Source organism: Anarhichas minor, unplaced genomic scaffold, assembly GCF_050575085.1.
Source record: "Anarhichas minor isolate MPS153535 unplaced genomic scaffold, ASM5057508v1 ptg000025l, whole genome shotgun sequence".
NCBI classification, from domain to species: domain Eukaryota; kingdom Metazoa; phylum Chordata; class Actinopteri; order Perciformes; family Anarhichadidae; genus Anarhichas; species Anarhichas minor.
In genome coordinates, this window is record NW_027466471.1 from 6908475 (window position 1) to 6927414 (window position 18940).

At 42.0% G+C, this 18940-nt stretch overlaps 3 protein-coding genes across 4 annotated transcripts; 2 read left to right on the top strand and 1 right to left on the bottom strand.

The window, feature by feature from the left end:
* The first annotated feature begins 1792 nt into the window (after positions 1 to 1792).
* slc35d2 (solute carrier family 35 member D2) lies at positions 1793 to 6276 on the top strand. The gene is made up of 12 exons (XM_076098914.1): positions 1793 to 2549; positions 3081 to 3114; positions 3234 to 3320; positions 3413 to 3480; positions 3569 to 3640; positions 3854 to 3922; positions 4018 to 4120; positions 4627 to 4719; positions 4821 to 4888; positions 5005 to 5083; positions 5368 to 5450; positions 5731 to 6276. The coding sequence occupies exons 1-12, from the start codon at positions 2422 to 2424 to the stop codon at positions 5846 to 5848; spliced, it is 1002 nt and encodes a 333-aa protein (XP_075955029.1). The 5' UTR covers positions 1793 to 2421; the 3' UTR covers positions 5849 to 6276.
* Positions 6145 to 10838, bottom strand: znf367 (zinc finger protein 367). Its single transcript, XM_076098915.1, has 5 exons — positions 10341 to 10838; positions 9427 to 9577; positions 9054 to 9173; positions 8573 to 8711; positions 6145 to 8446 (listed from the first exon to the last, which is right to left on the bottom strand). Exons 1-5 carry the CDS (start codon positions 10617 to 10619, stop codon positions 8188 to 8190), a joined length of 948 nt encoding a protein of 315 aa, XP_075955030.1. The 5' UTR covers positions 10620 to 10838; the 3' UTR covers positions 6145 to 8187.
* Positions 8134 to 18867, top strand: LOC142957244 (intracellular hyaluronan-binding protein 4-like). 2 transcript variants are annotated; one of them, XM_076098912.1, is made up of 9 exons: positions 8134 to 9414; positions 14614 to 14839; positions 15498 to 15654; positions 16188 to 16313; positions 16408 to 16479; positions 16562 to 16645; positions 16953 to 17127; positions 18187 to 18366; positions 18661 to 18867. In XM_076098912.1, the coding sequence occupies exons 2-9, from the start codon at positions 14620 to 14622 to the stop codon at positions 18724 to 18726; spliced, it is 1080 nt and encodes a 359-aa protein (XP_075955027.1). In that variant the 5' UTR covers positions 8134 to 9414; positions 14614 to 14619; the 3' UTR covers positions 18727 to 18867. The 2 variants fall into 2 exon arrangements, with proteins under 2 accessions (XP_075955027.1, XP_075955028.1); XM_076098913.1 differs by lacking the exon at positions 8134 to 9414 and having other exon boundaries at positions 12584 to 14839.
* Positions 18868 to 18940: the final 73 nt, after the last annotated feature.

Here is an 18940-nt window from a genome sequence, read left to right on the forward strand (position 1 = left end):
GAGTCCTGCTGCTGCCACACCTATACAGTGTATCTCTGTCATTTTGGGCTTATCAAAATCAGAAAGTGGACAGTGTGAACGTCAGGTGAAATATATGTTCATGACATAAATTCAAAGTGAACCGTACTCCCCCGGTTCTCAACATTGAGCTGTTAATCCGGCAAACGCCCAAGTCCTCAGGCTTTTATGATTGTAAATGACTCATCCCTTTAAAACGGCAGAAAAGCCCCTCCAGCTAATTACAGTAATATCCCGTTTGACTCACTCAGGCTCTTAAACAAGCATACTTTCTCACATGTGTCTACTCAAGTCAGAACAGGTTTCTCCACTGCTGGTAGCCTTTAATGTGAAGACATTTCAGCCTCCTTCACCATTTACCGAAGAGCTCTCATCTATCACCAAACCAATACAAGTTGAGTTTCCTTCATCGGAGTCCTCAAATCCAAACTGTTTGAAAGGCAACCGGCTGCACGACATCAGCAACAGTGTAAGATGATGGTGTCACATGGGGCCGCAGCAAAGCTTACCGTTAGACACAGACAAAAACATGTGACAGCTGTGCATGGTTGAACTCCTGCTGGCAGCATATCTGTTGTGGTAGAAGTCTCCATGGCTTTGATTTATCAGCACTCAAACTGTCAGCAACGTTTGGCTCAGGCTCATCTCGCCTCCAAGGGGCAATATGTTGAAAAGCTGATCAGAGAAGGATCTTCTTTTTGTTTGTTGATAAAACAAGACAAAAAGAAAAATGCAATTATCGTTTATCATTTCAATGTGTGGTGGAAAACGAGGAGAGAAATAGATGTCTCTAAGCGAGCGAGAATATGACGGAGCAGACTTGCATGAACAATCAAACTGCTGAAAGTAAAGCTGATGGAGAAAGTCGTGCTCGAGGCCTCTCTGTCAAATGAAGACGTTTTCTTTTCCACTAGTCTGATGCAACAGCGCCTTCTAGTGGAGACACTGTCAGCAAATGGAGATTGAAGCTGTGCACTTTATAACAACACTTTATTCATGTTGACTTCTGAAAAAACCAAATGTCTCTTTATTTTTCAATTCTCATTATTTATTGCCTCGTGATCAATACATGCTCACGCTTCCATGTAGGAATGTTTGGTTCTGAAATTACATAAAAATAACAAGTAAATACATGATGTATATAACTAGTTTGCAAATTAACCATGAACATCACATATCAGATGAAATAAACAGCATTAAATACACCTGTATCAATAACATTGACAAATAACAAAGACACAAGTAAATATAACTAAATCTATGGTTTAAATACACTGATACTGCCATCTACTGGTAGAAATGGTAAACACTTTTAATGCTCTGCCTTCACTCAAGGAACAGAATACCGTGGAAAAATAAATATCAGGGCTAACAGCAACAACTCTGCACACACAAATTGTCTTTGATTAAACTATATTATGAACTGTAATACTGGTTAATCGAAAAGTTGATTATTGCTGTATACATGGATAAATTAATATTAAACCACCTGTAATCAACTACTGTTCCTAACATACTCCCATCGGGACCAGATGTATTTATTTATATTCATTAGTTTATTGTTCTTCTAATATTACCCTGGTATGTGCTTGCATAATGGACTGTAAATAAGAAATGCTTGCATACGGTCATTCTATTACCTTGACTTTTATTTTGAAATATTCTTACTTCCGGGTCAAAAGAGCAATTGTTTTTTAGATTTAGACAACAAAAACGAGGAAACGGCTGTGCTTTTCCGTTTTTGGTTTAAAACGGAAAACGAACAAAACGTGGTATTTCTGTATTTTCGATGAAACAAACTTTTAAAACGTACACGGACCGACCTTAAATAAATAACATGTCTATCCTCAAGCACTGTTCATAATAACAAAAACCTAAAGGTGTCAGTGAGATGTTTCGTGTCTGTTTTTGATGTTGTTCTCAAGTTATCTCTGCAAATAGAAAGAATGTGGACTGATTGGATGACGTGTGCCGATCAACAAAATCCTAACATACTTTGCCACAACGCTGCATGATGCACATTCCGGCTTCTTAGTTTTGAGCGTTTTTTTAAGGGTGGTTGCAAGTACATTTTATTAACTTGAGAACAAAATGTCACATATATCACAGGTCCCTACTTGTATTGCTCAGATATACACGTAATTAAAGACAATTCATGCCTACTGGCCTGCAGAATACTGGTGGGGCATTTGTTTTCAAAATCAACCAAAAAAAGTTTGTACATGGACACGAGTGAGCATCGAGATTGACATCCGCCATGTCTTTTTCTTTTCTTCTTCTGTTTTTTTTTAGTTGTAGAACCAGAACCTCCCACCAAAACCAGGAAGTAGCCGACTCCTTCTCTGCTTCTCCTGTTATCAACTTCTCTAAAACGCCAAACAGGTGTCTTCATAATAATCGACGATGTCTTCAACCGCCTGCCAAGAACCCGTTGAACACTCCGGACTGCTCCGGTTTTACTCCGCCGTGTTTTACGCCGGCAGTTCGTTTGTCATCACGGTGGTGAATAAAACGGTGCTCACGAGCTTCAGGTAACGTTACGCGACGCTTTAGTCGCGCTGTCATCAAGTCGGTTATCAGAGGCGGAAGACGTGCACCGTACGCTGCGTTATCAGGGTAGCATTAGCACGGTGTGTGGGGGTATTAAAGTAAAAGTCATGCATTTAAATGTTTTGCTAACTATTGGCATCACAACATATTATTCTTAAAGTAAATGTAAATGTTGGCCCGCTCATTGTGCGAATAATGTTATTACTGGATTATATTCATGCATTAGGCTAATGCGTACATCACTTTAATGGTGAAGGTGGAGCTAATTGAACTACTGTCAATACTTTATTTGAATCTGTATTTTGAATATGAATATGCAAAGTAACTAGTAAGGCTTCAGATAAATGTAGTGGCGTAAAGAGAAAATGGAAGTATTTAAGTTGAGTACCTCACAAGTGTACTTAAGCACAGTATTTGCAAAGTAAACGCCCTCACACACAGAGGAAGCTTATAATAATAAATCATTATTGAATCACACTCAGCCTTTAACTGTGTATGTGTTGGTTTTGCAGGTTTCCCTCCTACATGTGTTTGGGAATTGGACAGGTAAGTTGTCCAGTTGTGGATGTGTCTGTGTGTGTGTGTGTGTGAGTGTGTGAGTGTGTCTCTGTGTGTGTCAGTCATGCGCACACACACACGTTTCACAGTCACTTTGGTGCTTTCAGATGATCGCCACTCTTGTTGTCCTTTATGCTGCCAAAATGAGCAAAACAGTCCAGTTTCAAGATTTCGACAGAAGTATTCCCTTAAAAGTAAGGATTTCTTATTTCTTAGAAAAAAAATCTAAATATATTCATCTTTATTTACTTGCTAAAATATTGTTCCCCTTGTGTTTCTTTGCCAGATTTTCCCCCTTCCTTTGCTGTATGTTGGGAACCATATAACAGGACTGGCCAGCACCAAAAAACTCAGGTTGATCCAGTTTGGTTGTTGTCTAAACAAAGCAGGTTTAGTCCTTAGTCTTAGTCTGTGCTCATTCATGTGGTTTATTTTTTTACAGTTTACCCATGTTTACAGTATTACGGAAATTCACCATATTGATGACGATGGTCTTGGAAGTATATATACTAAGGTGAGGCATATCTCTGATTTATATATTGCTGTTAGAGCCTTGAAACAAATAACCTCATCAGAATTGTGACACAACTGGTCTGAAAGTACTGCGCGCTATGTATCACGAGGCAATTCTTACAGGTCTAACGTCAGTTTATCAGCCCAATTAAACAAGGTGGGAGCTTTGGGAGTTTTGATCTGAATGTGTCGGTGTTCCCTTTTTTTTCTCCAGAAAAACATTCCCAAAGAGACTTGTGTACAGTGTTGTGACCATAGTCCTTGGTGCCATGGTTGCTGCGAGGTATGGATATTTTTTTGTTTTTGTCTTGGATTTGTTTACGTATCACGTAAGAACTGAACACCTTTGCTGTCCCTCCGCCCCTTCCTCTCCTCTAGTTCAGACCTGGCCTTTGATGTGGAGGCTTACTCATTCATCCTGCTCAACGATGCCTTCACTGCTGCCAGCGGCGTGTACACCAAGAAGAAACTTGGCACTGAGGTAACATTCCCTGCACAGTCTGTGCAAACAGACACAATCTGTACTGCATTCTACTTGTAGATTCACCACAGTCTGTGTAGGTGCGGTTAACTGCTTTATCTGGTATTGAATTGCGATAAAGTGTGAAGATGTAGAAGATCGTGCTGCATAGTTGTCTTTCCAAAGAAATAAAGGAAGTTAAACTTGTTTTTTTCCGGGAAACAATGGGTTTGGACCGTTTATATGTCCTTCGATTTGTAACTCCTGCATCGTAAGGTGTGAGCGACGGTGACGGCTTTGGTTTGGTCAGCCAGTAAACAGGATTTTGACCACATGGGATTACATCATCTCCACACAAAACACCAGCAACCTTTTTGAGCATTGTGATTTTAGATGCTGATAGCCGTCGGCTTATAGAAGTAAAATTGTTAATATTGTTAATATTTCAATATTCAACATGCAGTAGAAGTAACTGTCTTTAGGTTTGCCGTTTGTTTACACACATGGTTGTTTTTTTGTTTGTTCAGGGCCTTGGGAAGTATGGTGTCTTATTTTACAATGCACTAATCATTGTCATCCCCACTCTCTTGGCAAGTGCGGTTACTGGAGATTTACACAAGGTACAGACGGTAACTGTGATCCAGTGGGTTATTTCTGGGTGTTTGTGCCACAAACTCTGCTTTTTCCTACTTGACACAAGTTTCGTGTTTTTGATTCACAGGCAATCACATTTGAGGACTGGGTTGAAGCAACTTTTATTTTTTGTTTCCTCACGTCATGCTTCATGGGGTATGTCACAACTTTGTTGCAACTGAGATACATTTTTTTTAAAGAATTCCATAGCTCTTACATTACCACCTCACCCTAGTCAGTTTTACAAGAGTCAGCTTTGTGTTGTTTTTCAGGTTCGTGCTGATGTATTCCATAGTCCTGTGCAGCTATTATAACTCGGCACTCACTACAACAGTAGTGGGGGCAATAAAGGTAAGAACACGCCGACGACGATACTATTTAGAGACTGGAAAGCACAGGCTCTGCATATCTCCGCCAAGATTGCCTAACCCTCCAAATTCATTACTTTACTAATAGACAATGCTTAAAGTTCTAACCTGTATGTGGATCTGGATTTTACATCACACTGCACACTATAATCAATGAACAGATACAGAACCTAAGACAACCTCCTTGTGTGTTTTCTCTGTGTCCAATTTCTGCTAACAAGATCATCACTAACCTGCATAATCCTTTTTTTTTTTTTTTTTTTTAAGAACGTGGCAGTAGCTTATATCGGCATCTTTGTGGGCGGAGACTACCTGTTCTCTTGGACCAACTTCCTCGGCCTCAGCATTTGGTAAGAGTTTATATTTTCCATTCCAGTTTTATTTTTATTCTGTTCTTTTTTATGACATGTTTTGTTAAATGTCGTTACAAACTGTACTTGGCTGCAACTGAAAATTTACATTTCTTACTATGTTTGATTTCCTAGTCTTTTAAGAGCAGCTTTGTGAAATGTATTTCCATACTCCAAGCCCGTGCAAAGCATCTATGAACGACAGTAAAGTTTATGGTCTTGCCGGGCACATTGTTTTCCAGGGCCTCACGATTCATTTCTTTCATCGTTTGCGTTGCAGCATGTCGGGTGGACTAATGTACTCGTATCTCATCTTTAACCACAAATCATCCGGGAGTAACGCAGAAGGAGCACAAGAGCTGAAGATTCAACAGGGAAGTGCACCGCAAACTAAATGAAGACACTATTTCAGCTCTTACCACTGGGTGGCATTGCTCTGCTCCATATTGGAGCATAATTATTGTTTTTACACTTTTCATTTTTATGGTAAAGGGACTGTACTTATACGCTGCTTTTCTAGTCTTCCCACCACTCAAAGTGCTTTAACATTACATGTCATCATTCATATGATGGCAAGCGCTACCATGCAAGGTGCCACCTGCCCATCAGCACCATCGAACATTCAGAACCTTAAAAGGAGCAATTTGGGTTTAAGAGTCTTGCCCAAGGACACATTGACACGGACTTGCGGAGCCGGGGATCGAACTGCCGATCCTCTGATCAGGACGACCCCGTCAATGAACTGATTGTTTTTAAAGGCTTTGATGCAATACTGCTTTAATTTCACTTCTAAATCATGACTCAATAAATTGACAAAGACGTTGAATTTCTGGGTCAGGTTCATTGAATGTTTATTGAAAACCAACAATTGTATAACAGTGTGGACAGCCTGTCAGAGAAATCTTACCTTTTTCTTTAAAAAATGTGTAATTAAATGTCTACCAAGCAAGCAGGATCACTCTACACATGTCAAACATGAAAACTGTTGGGGGGGTGTTAGCGGAGGGGAAAACTGAAAACTAAAATTCAACTTCAAAGTTCTCCCGTAAATCGTGCACACTTGATATTCTAACAAACACAATGTGTGTATATATATATATTAAATGCCATAATCTTCTCAAACCACAAAATAGACTACGGGTTAGAAATGCTTCAAAATATACTATACTTGGGTAAAAATAAATCATTTGGTGTTTTCATTATCAACATTTCGCTGGCCTTCCAGTTTCACCGTAACTCCACACTTTGTAAATCAAACATCACAGCTAGAGTGACAGGGCAGTTATGAGAGGCTTCATACAGTGTTGAAGGATGTAGTGTTGCTTAAAAAAATGTAAAAAACAAATGAAGGAAAATCACCCGGCACTACAAAACACCTGCGCTGTTTCCTTGGACACGTACAACAAATCTATTCTTCAGTGCATTGCAAGCTTAATCCGAGACTTAATAAGGGGTGTAAGTGCTGAATATCAATAAACGGGTAGTCTACGTTCATGTGATATATTCTATGGTTTTAAAACTTTGCTGATTTTTTTTTCCCGGCTGGTGCCAGAAAAAAAGATTCCAGGGCTGTCAAAGAGCAACAAAATGTGAGCCAGGAAGAAAAGAAGAAAGTACGGTGAAATAAATATCATAATTTACGCTTCTGAAATGAGATGACAGATGCATCACACACTACTGTGATGCTGTGCCCGTATCGTAACTGGTCTCGCACCTTTTAATATAAAAGGCGATTGACATCCAATGTGAAAATAAATCTCCCGTCTGGTTGGAAAACAACTTAAAGGTCTGCATGTTTTTAACCCACGATTCTTGTATCTATGTGGGAAACGGCTGTTCAAATGGAAATATGGCAAGTCTTTTAAAAAGGGACTCTGGACCTTTTTAATATTGTAGATCTGTAAGTATCGTATATAACGATAAAGTGGTGGAGCTTCCAGACGAGAGCTCTGGATTAGGCTTGCAATGATCACCTCTCATTCGCACATTAAAAAAAAACGACCATGTCAGCTTGCTGGACTCTTGTCTCCTCTTAGTCTGCCTACGCGCACGTCTTTTTTTCCACGCCTCACAGGTGAGGCCTAAAACTTATCTGTCCATTTTGTCCACCGTCGCCATCGTGGCAGTGAAATTGTGCTTTACAACGCTTGGAGATGAAACCTGGGAGCATGATGAGAGGCCATCTTGACAGTTGGAATGCGACTTAACACTTCCTATGTTTGACCACACCCTGTATCGTTCTCTCCCTCCGAGCTTAATCCATATATACATCAGTCACACACACTCCGTTACACTCTCAATACACTCAAAAAGAACTCGTTACCCTTCAAAGTGCAAACACAACAAATTAAAACATAATTGGTACTCTTTCTTGTGCCTTCAGAAGACAGGAGAAAAAGAGACATTCTTCATATAGTCAAATCTACAATTATAGCAGCCTAAAAGAAGGATAAAATGGAAGCTGAATAAGGTGCTTTAGCTTGTGCCTTCCTGGTGCTGGGAGGGGGGGGGAGGGGTTGTGCATAACACGGATCTCAGGCCAATTCGGTTCGCTTTCAAAAGTCTGATTTCACAACTTGATGGAATAAACTAAACTAGCTATAGTTCTGCGTTGATGAACACTTTCTAGCTACAGCACATACTGCAGGAAGGCGAGGTTGGGGATGGAGATATGAGGGACGGGGAATGGGGGGGGGGGGCTCCCGGATCAGGAAGTGGGGGTGGGTGAGCTGGGTGTTCAGGGAGACAGGTTGTTGGCCAGCTCAATGAGTGCCAGAGCACCGTGGAGACGCTCCCGTTGCTCCTGGAGGCGGCGCTTCGCGGCTCCTCCCTGGCCGCCCTTCTCCTCCTCGGCCTTCTCCTCGTCGTCGCCGTTCTCCTCGTCGGACTGGAGGAACTCCATGGGATCCTGCTGCTCCTGGTCCTCGGATCGCGCCTTGCCCTGTGGCTTCCCCTTGGTGGTTAGGGGGGCACGCTGCTCACGAGTTTGCCAGTACCTGCGAGGACCGAGAAGAGTGGGTAAGCATAAAATGCCATCGACTGCACGTTATGAGTTCTACTATTCCTGCTTTATAGAACAGATCGTCTCCGCTCAGGTCACCGGTCCTGTTGCGTTCACTTACTTTGCCAGCCACTCTGCCACAGCCTTGTTATCCACAGACTGAGCCTTCCCCTGGCCCTCCTTTGGTTCCTCTCTCTTCAGGCGGGAGAACGGATGCTTGGGACAGTGACGGTTGGCGTGTGTGAACCGATTGCCACATCCTGAGAGAGAGAGAGCAGCAGGTATGAATAAATGCAGTAAGGCAATGTTATTCTGTGACTTTAGAACAGCCAAGATACAGCTGTTATGAAAACGGTATCATATTTTCTATTTATAAAAATATGATACGGTGATGTTCAGCTCGTACATTTGTTTTACAGTTTATCGGGTACTTTCCAAATTAAACTCGGCCAGTTAAACGCTCCAGTCGATCACACTAACTGAGCCACGTTTCATGCCGCTGGAAAACACCTAAAAGTATCTAAAAGTGAAAGGTCACGAAACGTTGACTCTGCTGTTGGTAGAATAACATTACTTCACTAACACTACTTTCAGCTCAATACCTTTCTCCGAGCAGACGAAGGGTTTTTCCCCAGTGTGCAGCCGCTGATGCGTCTTCAGCTGACCACTCTGGACAAACGCCTTCCCACAATTCGGGTAGTCACACAGGTAGGGCCTCTCGCCTGCAGAGGGGGGATAGGGATATTGTTCAGTATTGTCATAGTTTTAAAGTTCATCATTACACAGTGCCTCTAATATGACACACACACATACAGTGCACCATTTTTTTCAAATAGGCACTGGGAGGTCAATTGTTGTCCTCTTTCACAGACCAAGCATAGCTGTGCCCCTTCATGTTCCAGCATTCTCGTGACCATCCCTGGGACAGAATATAGAATCACAGTGCGTCCACCTGGTCTCAAGGTAATGCCTCACCTGTGTGTGTCCTCTTGTGAGCCTGAAGCGACTTCTCTCTGGGAAACACCCGGTTGCAGATGTTGCAGCGAATGTGGCTGGACGAAGTCTCCCCCTCGTTTATGAGCTCCCGGACAGTGTCGGCCCGCGGACGCCCTCTGCGGATGCCATCCTGACAGAAAGAATGCACCCAACTCTTACATGGTCCTTTTTAGAACAGCAACCATGAGCAGATGCTGAGCATATTGAGGATACACATATTTTTGTACTTCTATGATTTACTAAATTTACAAGAGCGTACTGTAATCTGACACATCGTGGTCATAATGCTTACTACACATGTACATCTGTATTTGTTATACTAAATAAATATTCAGTAACGTTATACATTAGTTTAACCAGCGTTTTGTATTTCATACAGTGCACACATCGTGTCATCATTCATAATTTCCTTAGCTGAGCTCACGTGTTCCACTCTGTAGCAGGACGCACGTTTTGTCCATTATAATTCATTCACATCCGGTTACACTTTTGGCGCGCGACTAGACGTCATGTATGAGCAGCTGCTCCAGAACCAGGAAGTAACTGGGGTTTAAAATCCACCGTGTCACACCCTATTGCGCGGGCGATTTTTTTAAATGACTCTCCACTCCGGCCGTATAATGTCCACGTTTTAAGTAGACATTAACAGTTATTTACACCTGAACTGTATTCATCTTCTATAACGACTGTTCGGAATGGTTTGTTTGTTAAACATGTCATTAGCACCCTGCACGCGCTCTTTTCTTGCTGTTATTATAAGTAGTCATATTTGTTAGGCCTGTAACTTAAAGTTGCAGTGTCGTTAACAACCTCAAACTACACAAGAACAACAGCCCAAGTCGGTCTGTGTCACATCATCTGTCACACTAACACGTTTTACAGTCTGAACATACCCTGATCTGGTCAGGTGTAGGGTCCGTGTCCGCTTCCCTGGCCGTCTGGGTCCCGGTCGGTGACGAAGCCCCGCTAAACGAGCCCGGGCTCAGAGTCACATTGTGGGCGTTCTCCCCCCATTTCCACGGGTAGACCATGAAGTCGCTGAAACCGGGACTCGTCGGCGTCAGGGCCTCCGCTTTCCTCGGTTTGATCGGCGTGGTCTTAATAACGGACACCAAAACTCTTTTTGGAGAGTCGTTGCAGAAAACAACGTGCGGCTGCTTGTTTTCGGCCATCGTACGGATGTCAAAACTCCAGCAAAGGCAAGCAAAAACTGTAAAAGTATTAAATCTTGTTGATTATTGAAAAAAAAATGAATGAGTAAAAGTCATAAATAGATATCCTTTTCAGTCTGGAGTGAATACGTCCTTCATTTCCGAAAAGGCTCGGATCGTTGTTCACTACAAAGTATCCGCGAGAGAGACAGTTTGATATGAAGATGATGGTAAGTTCCCTTCTTGTCGTCTGAACTGACCTGTGTGCGCTCACAGGAGCGTTGTCCCGCGTTGCAAAATCGCGCCTGAGCAGTTGACTGACCAATCGGTGGCAGGGATTTGATCCCACGTGTCACAAGTAACCAATGGCAGCAGCCACACGGATCCACCTCGCAGACTCGCGGGCCAATATGCAGGACAGAGAGCGGTGTAAGTGCGATGATTGGTCGAGACGTTCTTATCCAATGAGGTTCAAACACTTGACCCGCGCTCTCGCACGCTGACATCAAGATTGGCCAATGAAGACGAGCAGAGCGCGCGGTGGGCCGCGCCGGAGCCAATGAGAGCGAAGGGCGGTTAATTTTACGTTGGAGAGGAGCAGATGGCTCTTTCCCGCGCTGAGGAGTCTGTTTATGTTATTACGTTTTTGGTCAATTTAAAGGGAAAGGAAACGGTGGCCCAGAGGCGCCAAAGTTACGTAATAATTTTAGGGCGGACATATTTGAACAAAGGGTGTACTGTGTGTGAGGAAGAGAAATAGAAACCAACAGTTATTTGAAAATGTGTTAGTGTTTTAATTTTAGGAGAACATTTGAATTTAACCCTAACTTTTCTCTCTTCCATGATGTATCAAAATGTTTTTCACAAGTCTATCTGCCCACAAAATGTGCTTATCAAAAGTAAATTCAAGACTTGAATTAATGATGCAAAAAATGATTCACCTTTTAGTTCACTGGCATTGTTGGAGATATTACATCCAAATGAGTTTCATTTTAATGTAGAGTTAACGAGTCAGAAAACGTGCCCATATACAGGCTTTAGCTGAAATTAAGACATAGTATCCTATGAGCTGCAAAAGAAGCCTTTCTGTTTGGTTTCATGTGCCTGTCCCATTGCTGTGAGCCTGTTTGTGTCCCTTACTTGTTATCTTAAAAAGACAATCCAAATATATCCTACTGCACTGTACAATGTGTCTTTAAACGTAAAAATCTGGGCAGAAGTTTGGTTTACAACATTCAAAAAATGTAAAATTAAACTAACATTATCAAAAGGAGGCTAACAGTTTTGACGTTAAACTAAATTTGTCAATGTATTGAGGTGCAGATATATGCTATCTACCGTCTGGTGTGAACTTTCTTGTAACACCCTGGTAATACTCATAGACTATAGTAAGTGTGGTTGCGCCAGTTTGCCCTCAGTCCAGAGAACAAAGTAGTAGAGCTCCACCAAGGACTTGTTATTAATACATCCATGGTGTGCTTTTTGATAGTTTGTTAAATGGATCCAATCTGGCAGAAACTACAAAAAAAACGACTCACACCCTTTACTCGTCCTTTCCGCTGCCAGAAGGCTGCGTCGCCGGGAGTAGAGCCTGTGGCAGCTTCGGGAGACGGAGACATTTAGCAGTTAGCTTGAATTCAGTCATAGCGAACCCTAAAACCGTGGGTTTGGGGCTGTAACCACCGGTGCTGGGGTTCGCAATGGCTGAATCTGAGTTGGGTGTCAGTCTCTCGGTGCTGCAGACCGCAGACGAAGGTGTGGGTCGTTTTCTTGTTTCTGCAACTTTGGATTTAGTCCAATAAACAAACTATCAAAGTGAACACGCCCGAACAGCCCCCGGTTAGTGGCACAAACACATTAATGGCTACCTTAAACTACAGGCCACATGTGAAGATTATGAGATAACAGAGTTATTTTGACTGTCTCACACAGTTTCAGCAATTTGATTGAATTTGGCATCCTTTTGACCTGGTGTTAGAAGGTGTTTCTCTTCTTATTAACTGATTTCTGTAGATTTATATTGTATGGTCTCTGTAGTAAGGGTGAAATGCTGCCCCCTATTTCTTTGGAGCAGATGGCTCGTCATTGCACCTTTAAAACACAAGCACTTAGATTCTATTAAACCTCGCAAGTGTAATTGAAACTGCCTAAGGCCATACTCTACACTCTTTCTAGTTTTATATTATGAATTTGAATGGAGTAGGCCAACCCCCTTGTGTATGGTTGAGACTGTAGTTGTCCCCGGTTGACATCACAGATTTGTACTTTCTATTATGACCACTAGAGGAAGTTTCATTATGTCAAATATGACTCATCCTATGACAGTTACTCAGCTTCTCGTGTTTGAGGTGTTGATCTAATTTTATTGCTACACTACATGAATGAGTATGCATACATTCATAGGGTTATTTTATAAATATCAGTTGATTGGTCATCTATCTAATGATACATGAAGGGGAATTAGGTTCTGCATGCCTGAGCAAAGAACAGTATTTAAAGTTCATGAATAGTTTGGGAATTTTCACAGATCTACACAGTTTAGTGCACGTTGTACTTTAATGGAACTCAACATTCTCCATGTCTTTTCCATGTCTGAACGAGCCCTGACATGGAAAAGTACCAAACACAGCTGAGTTCAATACTCAATCAAACCACTACGTCAATTAAATCAGACCCACCTTACAATGTTGGTTATTTCGTGTGGAAGGTTTAGTAATGTAATGTCATACTGGAAAAACAAAAGAGTAAATAGTCCGTTTTAGGTTTTTATTCGGTTGCATTTAATGGAAAAAACGTAATTTGACCTGAGCGAGTTACCTGGTACACGCAGGTTCACCTGAAGTGTGGTCAGGTTTAGCTTCCAGGTATCAGATACCACTCTACCACCGCGAGCTACTCGAGACCGGAACAGCTGCTGTCACAGACGGGTAGCATAAAAATGCAGGTCAGGGAAAAGACTAACTCAGGAAATGTTAAATAATAGCTCAGTGAATTGATGCACAGTCGGCAAAATAAGCTATGAGACTGAATTTATCGGAACACCGATAACGACACGTTTATCTTTGAGATAGCCAAGTTCTACAAAACCGGGCTAACGCAAGATACCAGGCATGGCTAACGTTAAGCTAACGTTAAGCTAGCGTTAGCTTCATCAATCAGCGTAGTTAGCATAGTAATAAAAGTAGCTAGCGCACAAAACTACTAGCTGAGATACCTAGCGTGAAATTATATCAATTTAGCTTAAGCTATCAAATGCAAACTCAAAAAGTTATGGTTAATTAGAGTTATCAACTTCTTTGTCATAGTAAAATACTAGCTAACGCTAGATGGGGTTAGCGAGTTGATTAAGGTTTTAATTGTCAAACCGTTAGCGTTATATTTGAATATTCAGAGGTAGCTAACGTCACCGTTTACCTCCGCTGAGACATGTGCGTGATGTTCTCATATTTTACGAACGTCTTGTTTCGGGGGTAAGTTACTCTTATTTTTAGAGAAACGTTAAGCAACGAGATCTTCTGAAGCTAGAAAGTGGTTGGTGTTATTAATGTAGCTAACGTTGGATACGTTTATAACTTCAAATTGTTTCTTCATCAATCGAAAGTTATTTGTATTTATCGTTAATGAATAAAATCCCCTGAGACTTCAGTTCCTGTGCCAATTCGGGCGGCAGGACCTGACTAAACAGAATAATCCACCATTGTTGAACGAGGATTTGAGCCATGTAAATACAATGAATATTGATTAGTGAATAGCCAATTGATGAGCACGTGGGCGTGGTGTCGCGTGTCTCCACACGTGTAAACATTTAAAATTGTCGACAAACTGCAGTGGGTATTTGTTTGGATGTTCACCGAGACAGAAAGCTACCATCCCCAGCTCTGTTCTGGTGTAGCTGGGCACGAAAACGGTCGTTTCTCGAGTCTTGTCTTTGCTGTGTTAACTGTTATTTGTGAGATATGCATTTGAAGGAGGTTTTCGGCCTTTGATCTGTGTCCTTTCTCCTCATCAAACACAGGCTAACATGCTCCCGGAGGCTTACGGTTGCGTTGTGGCAAACAGGTATGGGGATCTCCTGGATGACGAGGCCGACCCTTTCGACTTGATCAGCAAAGTGGAACAGGAGAAGAAGGAGAAGAAGAAGAAAAAGAAGCAAGAAGGCAAAGAGAAGAAAGCTGGTCAGAAGGAATCTCAGAAGGACAGACGCCTTCCCTTTGCGTCGGAAGTTCAAGACCGGGCTCCAGGTCAGCTAACCTGCTTGGTGACACTATCGTTAACGCACAACATCCAAACCATTCTGCTAGTATTTCTGGATTGGATAGCCCAGGCTTTGTCAGCTGCTGCTGATGCAAAGTCAGCTAGGCTGCTGAGCACATGTGTATGCTGTAACTTTTCCACCCGTTATCTGACTTTATCCAAATTTTATAGCACATTAAAATATGCATTATTTTATTCCTGACACGAGAACCAGCCATCTCATGATCCAGTAAAAAGTATGTTTTAGTGAAGTGCAGTTATTTTTATTTTTTTTTGCATCATTGGTTTGACGTTTACATTCTTTCCTTTGTGTTTGATGAAGGTTACTTGCATTGTGAAGGTGTTTTCAGTTTATCTGTGTATCGTCTCCGTCCCTATCAAATAAATTGGGATTGGGAAATGTTTTTATAATCAGGGATAACAACTACCTGATACCTGGAAGATTTAAATCAATGTTTTTAATGCTATTATGAACTATAATTTGTTGGGATTTATAGATTATTGGTTGAAACGAGGGTACTGATGCTTGATTTTAATTTTTTTTTTCTGACCACGTATTTGATTATTTCATATATTCACGTCATTAGCAAACACGTGCAGTGAGACAACACAACTGAATATCTCTACCTCACTCTGTTTCCTTAGTCCGTCAGCAGCAGCAGCAGCAGCATCAGGCACTTCCTGGACCAGTGGCTGCGAGGGGAGATGTTAGAGAGGAGGCTCATGGGGTCATAAAGAGAGCTACCTTTGGGGAGCGTTGGGCCAACAAAGAGGACTATCCACAGGAGTTTTCCATCTCCAGGTATGTGTTCTCATACTAACTGAGGCTACAACTCTCCATATTGGTTTCTCTGATCTGATAAAAATGTGTCCATATTATGTCCCCTGTAAAATGTTATGTTTTACTCTAATCAACTACAAATGTAGAGTTTCATACAGTTAGACACAATTTGAATATGCATTTCCCCAAACTAAGTAATTATTTAAAATCAAGGCTGCAACTTTTGTAAGAGGAAGTGACACATTCTTCCACTTAAACAAAATGAGAAGTTCATGAGTAATAAAATGCACCGTTTCTATATTCAAAGCAGTAAGGGGTTTTGCTGCTACAGTCTTGCCTGGTCTGGTTTGACCAGTAACTTGTGATTGGTACTGTTAGCTGACATTTTAGAATTCACCATTGTCCTGTAATTGTCACTGATTAAGTAATACCACATACTTTTTCTCAAATTTTTTCAAAATGAGGAAAAACCCAGTGACGAAGTCCAGAATAATACTTTGAAAAGTAGAAGCTGTCGCAGGAATGAAGTGAGTTTTATTTTGATTGGTCCCCAGGCCTTCCTATAATGCAAACTCTGACTTCAGAGGCAGAGGGGGGAACAGAGGGGGGAGAGGATACTCAAGGAACTCTGACAACTTCGACCTGAGGGGCAAGAGAGAATATGATCGACAAAGTGGAACGTAAGCCTTTTTGTTCATGTAGCGGTCCATTTAAAAAGTCTTTATTTCTCTCATAATGGTTTATTCACAATTTTTGTGCAAACATGCATTGCAGAGGTATCTCTCCTGAGGAAAAGAGGGGAGGCCGAGGACCCTGGAACTGGGGCAGTGTTGAAGATCATGCAAGGTAAGTACAGTTTCACCAACCACATGTAAAATGACAACGTTCAGTCCTAGGCACAGTACAGATGTTTTTTTGTGTCCCTTAGAAGTGAGTCAATGGAGGTGTTCTCCGCTGCTACCGTCAAATCTGAGAAGCCCCAAACACGTGCGGAGGAAGAGAATCAGAATCGGTGAGGGAAGCATCTCTTTAAAATGACATCAGTGCCACGTCACCTGGTTCAGTCGGAGTTTAATCAGTCAACAGGGGCCGTTGGATCAGCCCCGTTATTCGATTAGGCGACTAATCGGGTGTTTTGTCTTTAGGAGACGTATGGCTGCCATATTTTTGTGGTTACATTGTTGGTTATAAGTTTGCAACAATGTCAACATTTTTATTTTGCCCTTTTTTGCAAGGATGGATTAAACGCATTGAGGTAGTGTCACACTAGATGAAAATAAAGTGGACTGACGGTCGTGGTCTATCCCCAATTATGATAGGGCAATGGAAGAAGAGGATGGGGAAGTGCTGGTCCAGGTTGCCATGGAGATGACCCTGGACGAGTGGAAGGCCGTGCAGGAGACGAGTCGTCCCAAGGCCGACTTTAACATCCGAAAATCTGGGAACAAGATTCCCTCCAAAGCCAAGGTCATCCACCAATCAAAGCACACGGAGGTGAGGATGTGAAGCCCTTTATTGCATCTGTTCAGAAGAAAACACCGCCCTGATGAAAGTGGAGCCATGTTTAGAGCCTACTTGTAGAATACTTGAGCAGTATCGTAAAGCCTCATCTTGCAGTGACTGTAACATACAGACCTTCAGTGTAAACCACGCAAAGGATGGAGGTCCTGAGGTTTTCTACTGTGACGGGCCTTTAACGATCTAAAGACCGTACTGATAACATGGCAAAACACAATGGCATCTAAATGGTGTGTTCACCTGAAATAAGTCTTACACACGGGCCACACTGCCTGCGTCATGGAAACTCTTGCTTTTTATTCCGTTGCCCGTGTTAACAGGTTGGAGCAGCCACATGGTTTGTATGTCTCGTGTTCACACTTCTCAACTGGCGGGCTGGCTGTAGGCAACCCGTCTGACCTGTCTTTAAACAGGTATCCTGTATCGTTCTTTTTGGGGGGGGGGTTTGCTACATCATCAAATCATCATGGTGTGGTGATAGTCAAATGTAACTAGTCATTGAAAGAACGCATTGTTTTTGTTAATATAAATTCTTGAGTATGTTTAGATATACAAATTACTCCAAGTCTTAGCATTTTGCAGTACCTCCCCACCACACTAGATGGTGCTGTGTCCAGTGTTTGAGAAGCGCTTCCTTGTCTGAGGTCCACCCACTTCACTAAATCTTGTGGAACTGAACTGGGGAAGTTATCTTTTGACAGTATGTTGACATCACACCAGCAACATTACTACAGTTCCACTGTTTGTATCTGTAGAATATGTCAGACATCCAGGAAGTTGATATTCATTTAACTCAAAAAGCTCTCGAGGGTCTTTCTGTGGACAATCTCTTCATTTGTTAACAGGACGGTATTCATTTATGGAGCCGTGTGAGTCATAATGAAACATTCTGGCCATTATGAAAGGCAACCTTTATGTTGGAAGAATAGCCAGTCTGTGTGGACTCTACGCGCGTGACCGATGCAGCAGTTCAGCCGTCGCATGCAGTGTGAACTGGCCGTTGGACTATATTTAGTATCTACCTCCAATCTTCAGAATGTGAAGGAGGGGACCGTGGAAGATGGACACTTCCTCCGCAGCTCTGTGAATGACATCACCTCCCTTCTGGAGATCAACTTCGGGAGCCTTGGACGTCCCAGTCGTGGGGGTCGGGGAAGGGGAGCAAGAGGTGGCCCGACTAACCGCCCAGAGAGAGCCAGACCCATACTGGAGAGGGTATGTTCTCGACTACTGGCTCACCGATAGTCTTTTTATTAATGATGTATTATAATAACCGACCATTCAGACACTGAATTATTTAGTGGGGGTCTTGGTAACTCCACCATACCAGTTATTATAGATGGATGCTCACTTTGACATCTGTATTTCAGTGTTGTCTTATTTACTGAAGGGATTGCATTTGTTTGGGACATTCAATTTGCTCATAAGACAACCAACTACAATCAAGGGGAATATTAGAAGCAGGTTGATTTTTGTATGACATGTTTTTAATATCTGTTCTCCCATCAGGAGGAGGATCTGGCTCCAAACCCAGATGATCCAGAAGACTTCCCAGCACTATCAGCAGGAAGATAACTGAATTCACTTCTCGTTGACCTCCTGTGGGGAAATAGGTTGCACTTGACGTTTGGGTTTTATTGTACTTATTTTGTTCTGTTGCACTAAAGACACTGTTCTACATTTGACTCCTGGAGAATAAATGCTTTTGCAACTATATCGTTGAGCTTTTTATTGTGAGACTATTTGAACAGAATCAGAAGTTGGATATATGGACCTGTGTTGTCTTTTC

Bases quoted from the DNA above. Each gene is read 5' to 3' on its own strand.
- znf367 (XM_076098915.1), bottom strand. From the start codon at position 10,619: ATGGCCGAAAACAAGCAGCCGCACGTTGTTTTCTGCAACGACTCTCCA. The intron at 9,174-9,426 runs GTGAGGCATTAC...CCCCCTCTGCAG, and splicing joins TCACAAGAGGACACACACAG to GCGAGAGGCCCTACCTGTGT. The intron at 8,712-9,053 runs GTATTGAGCTGA...TCTCTCTCTCAG, and splicing joins CTTCGTCTGCTCGGAGAAAG to GATGTGGCAATCGGTTCACA.
- slc35d2 (XM_076098914.1), top strand. From the start codon at position 2,422: ATGTCTTCAACCGCCTGCCAAGAACCCGTTGAACACTCCGGACTGCTC. The intron at 4,720-4,820 runs GTACAGACGGTA...TTTGATTCACAG, and splicing joins TTACTGGAGATTTACACAAG to GCAATCACATTTGAGGACTG. The intron at 4,889-5,004 runs GTATGTCACAAC...GTTGTTTTTCAG, and splicing joins CTCACGTCATGCTTCATGGG to GTTCGTGCTGATGTATTCCA.
- LOC142957244 (XM_076098912.1), top strand. From the start codon at position 14,620: ATGCTCCCGGAGGCTTACGGTTGCGTTGTGGCAAACAGGTATGGGGAT. The intron at 15,655-16,187 runs GTATGTGTTCTC...ATTGGTCCCCAG, and splicing joins CAGGAGTTTTCCATCTCCAG to GCCTTCCTATAATGCAAACT. The intron at 16,646-16,952 runs GTGAGGGAAGCA...CAATTATGATAG, and splicing joins GAGGAAGAGAATCAGAATCG to GGCAATGGAAGAAGAGGATG.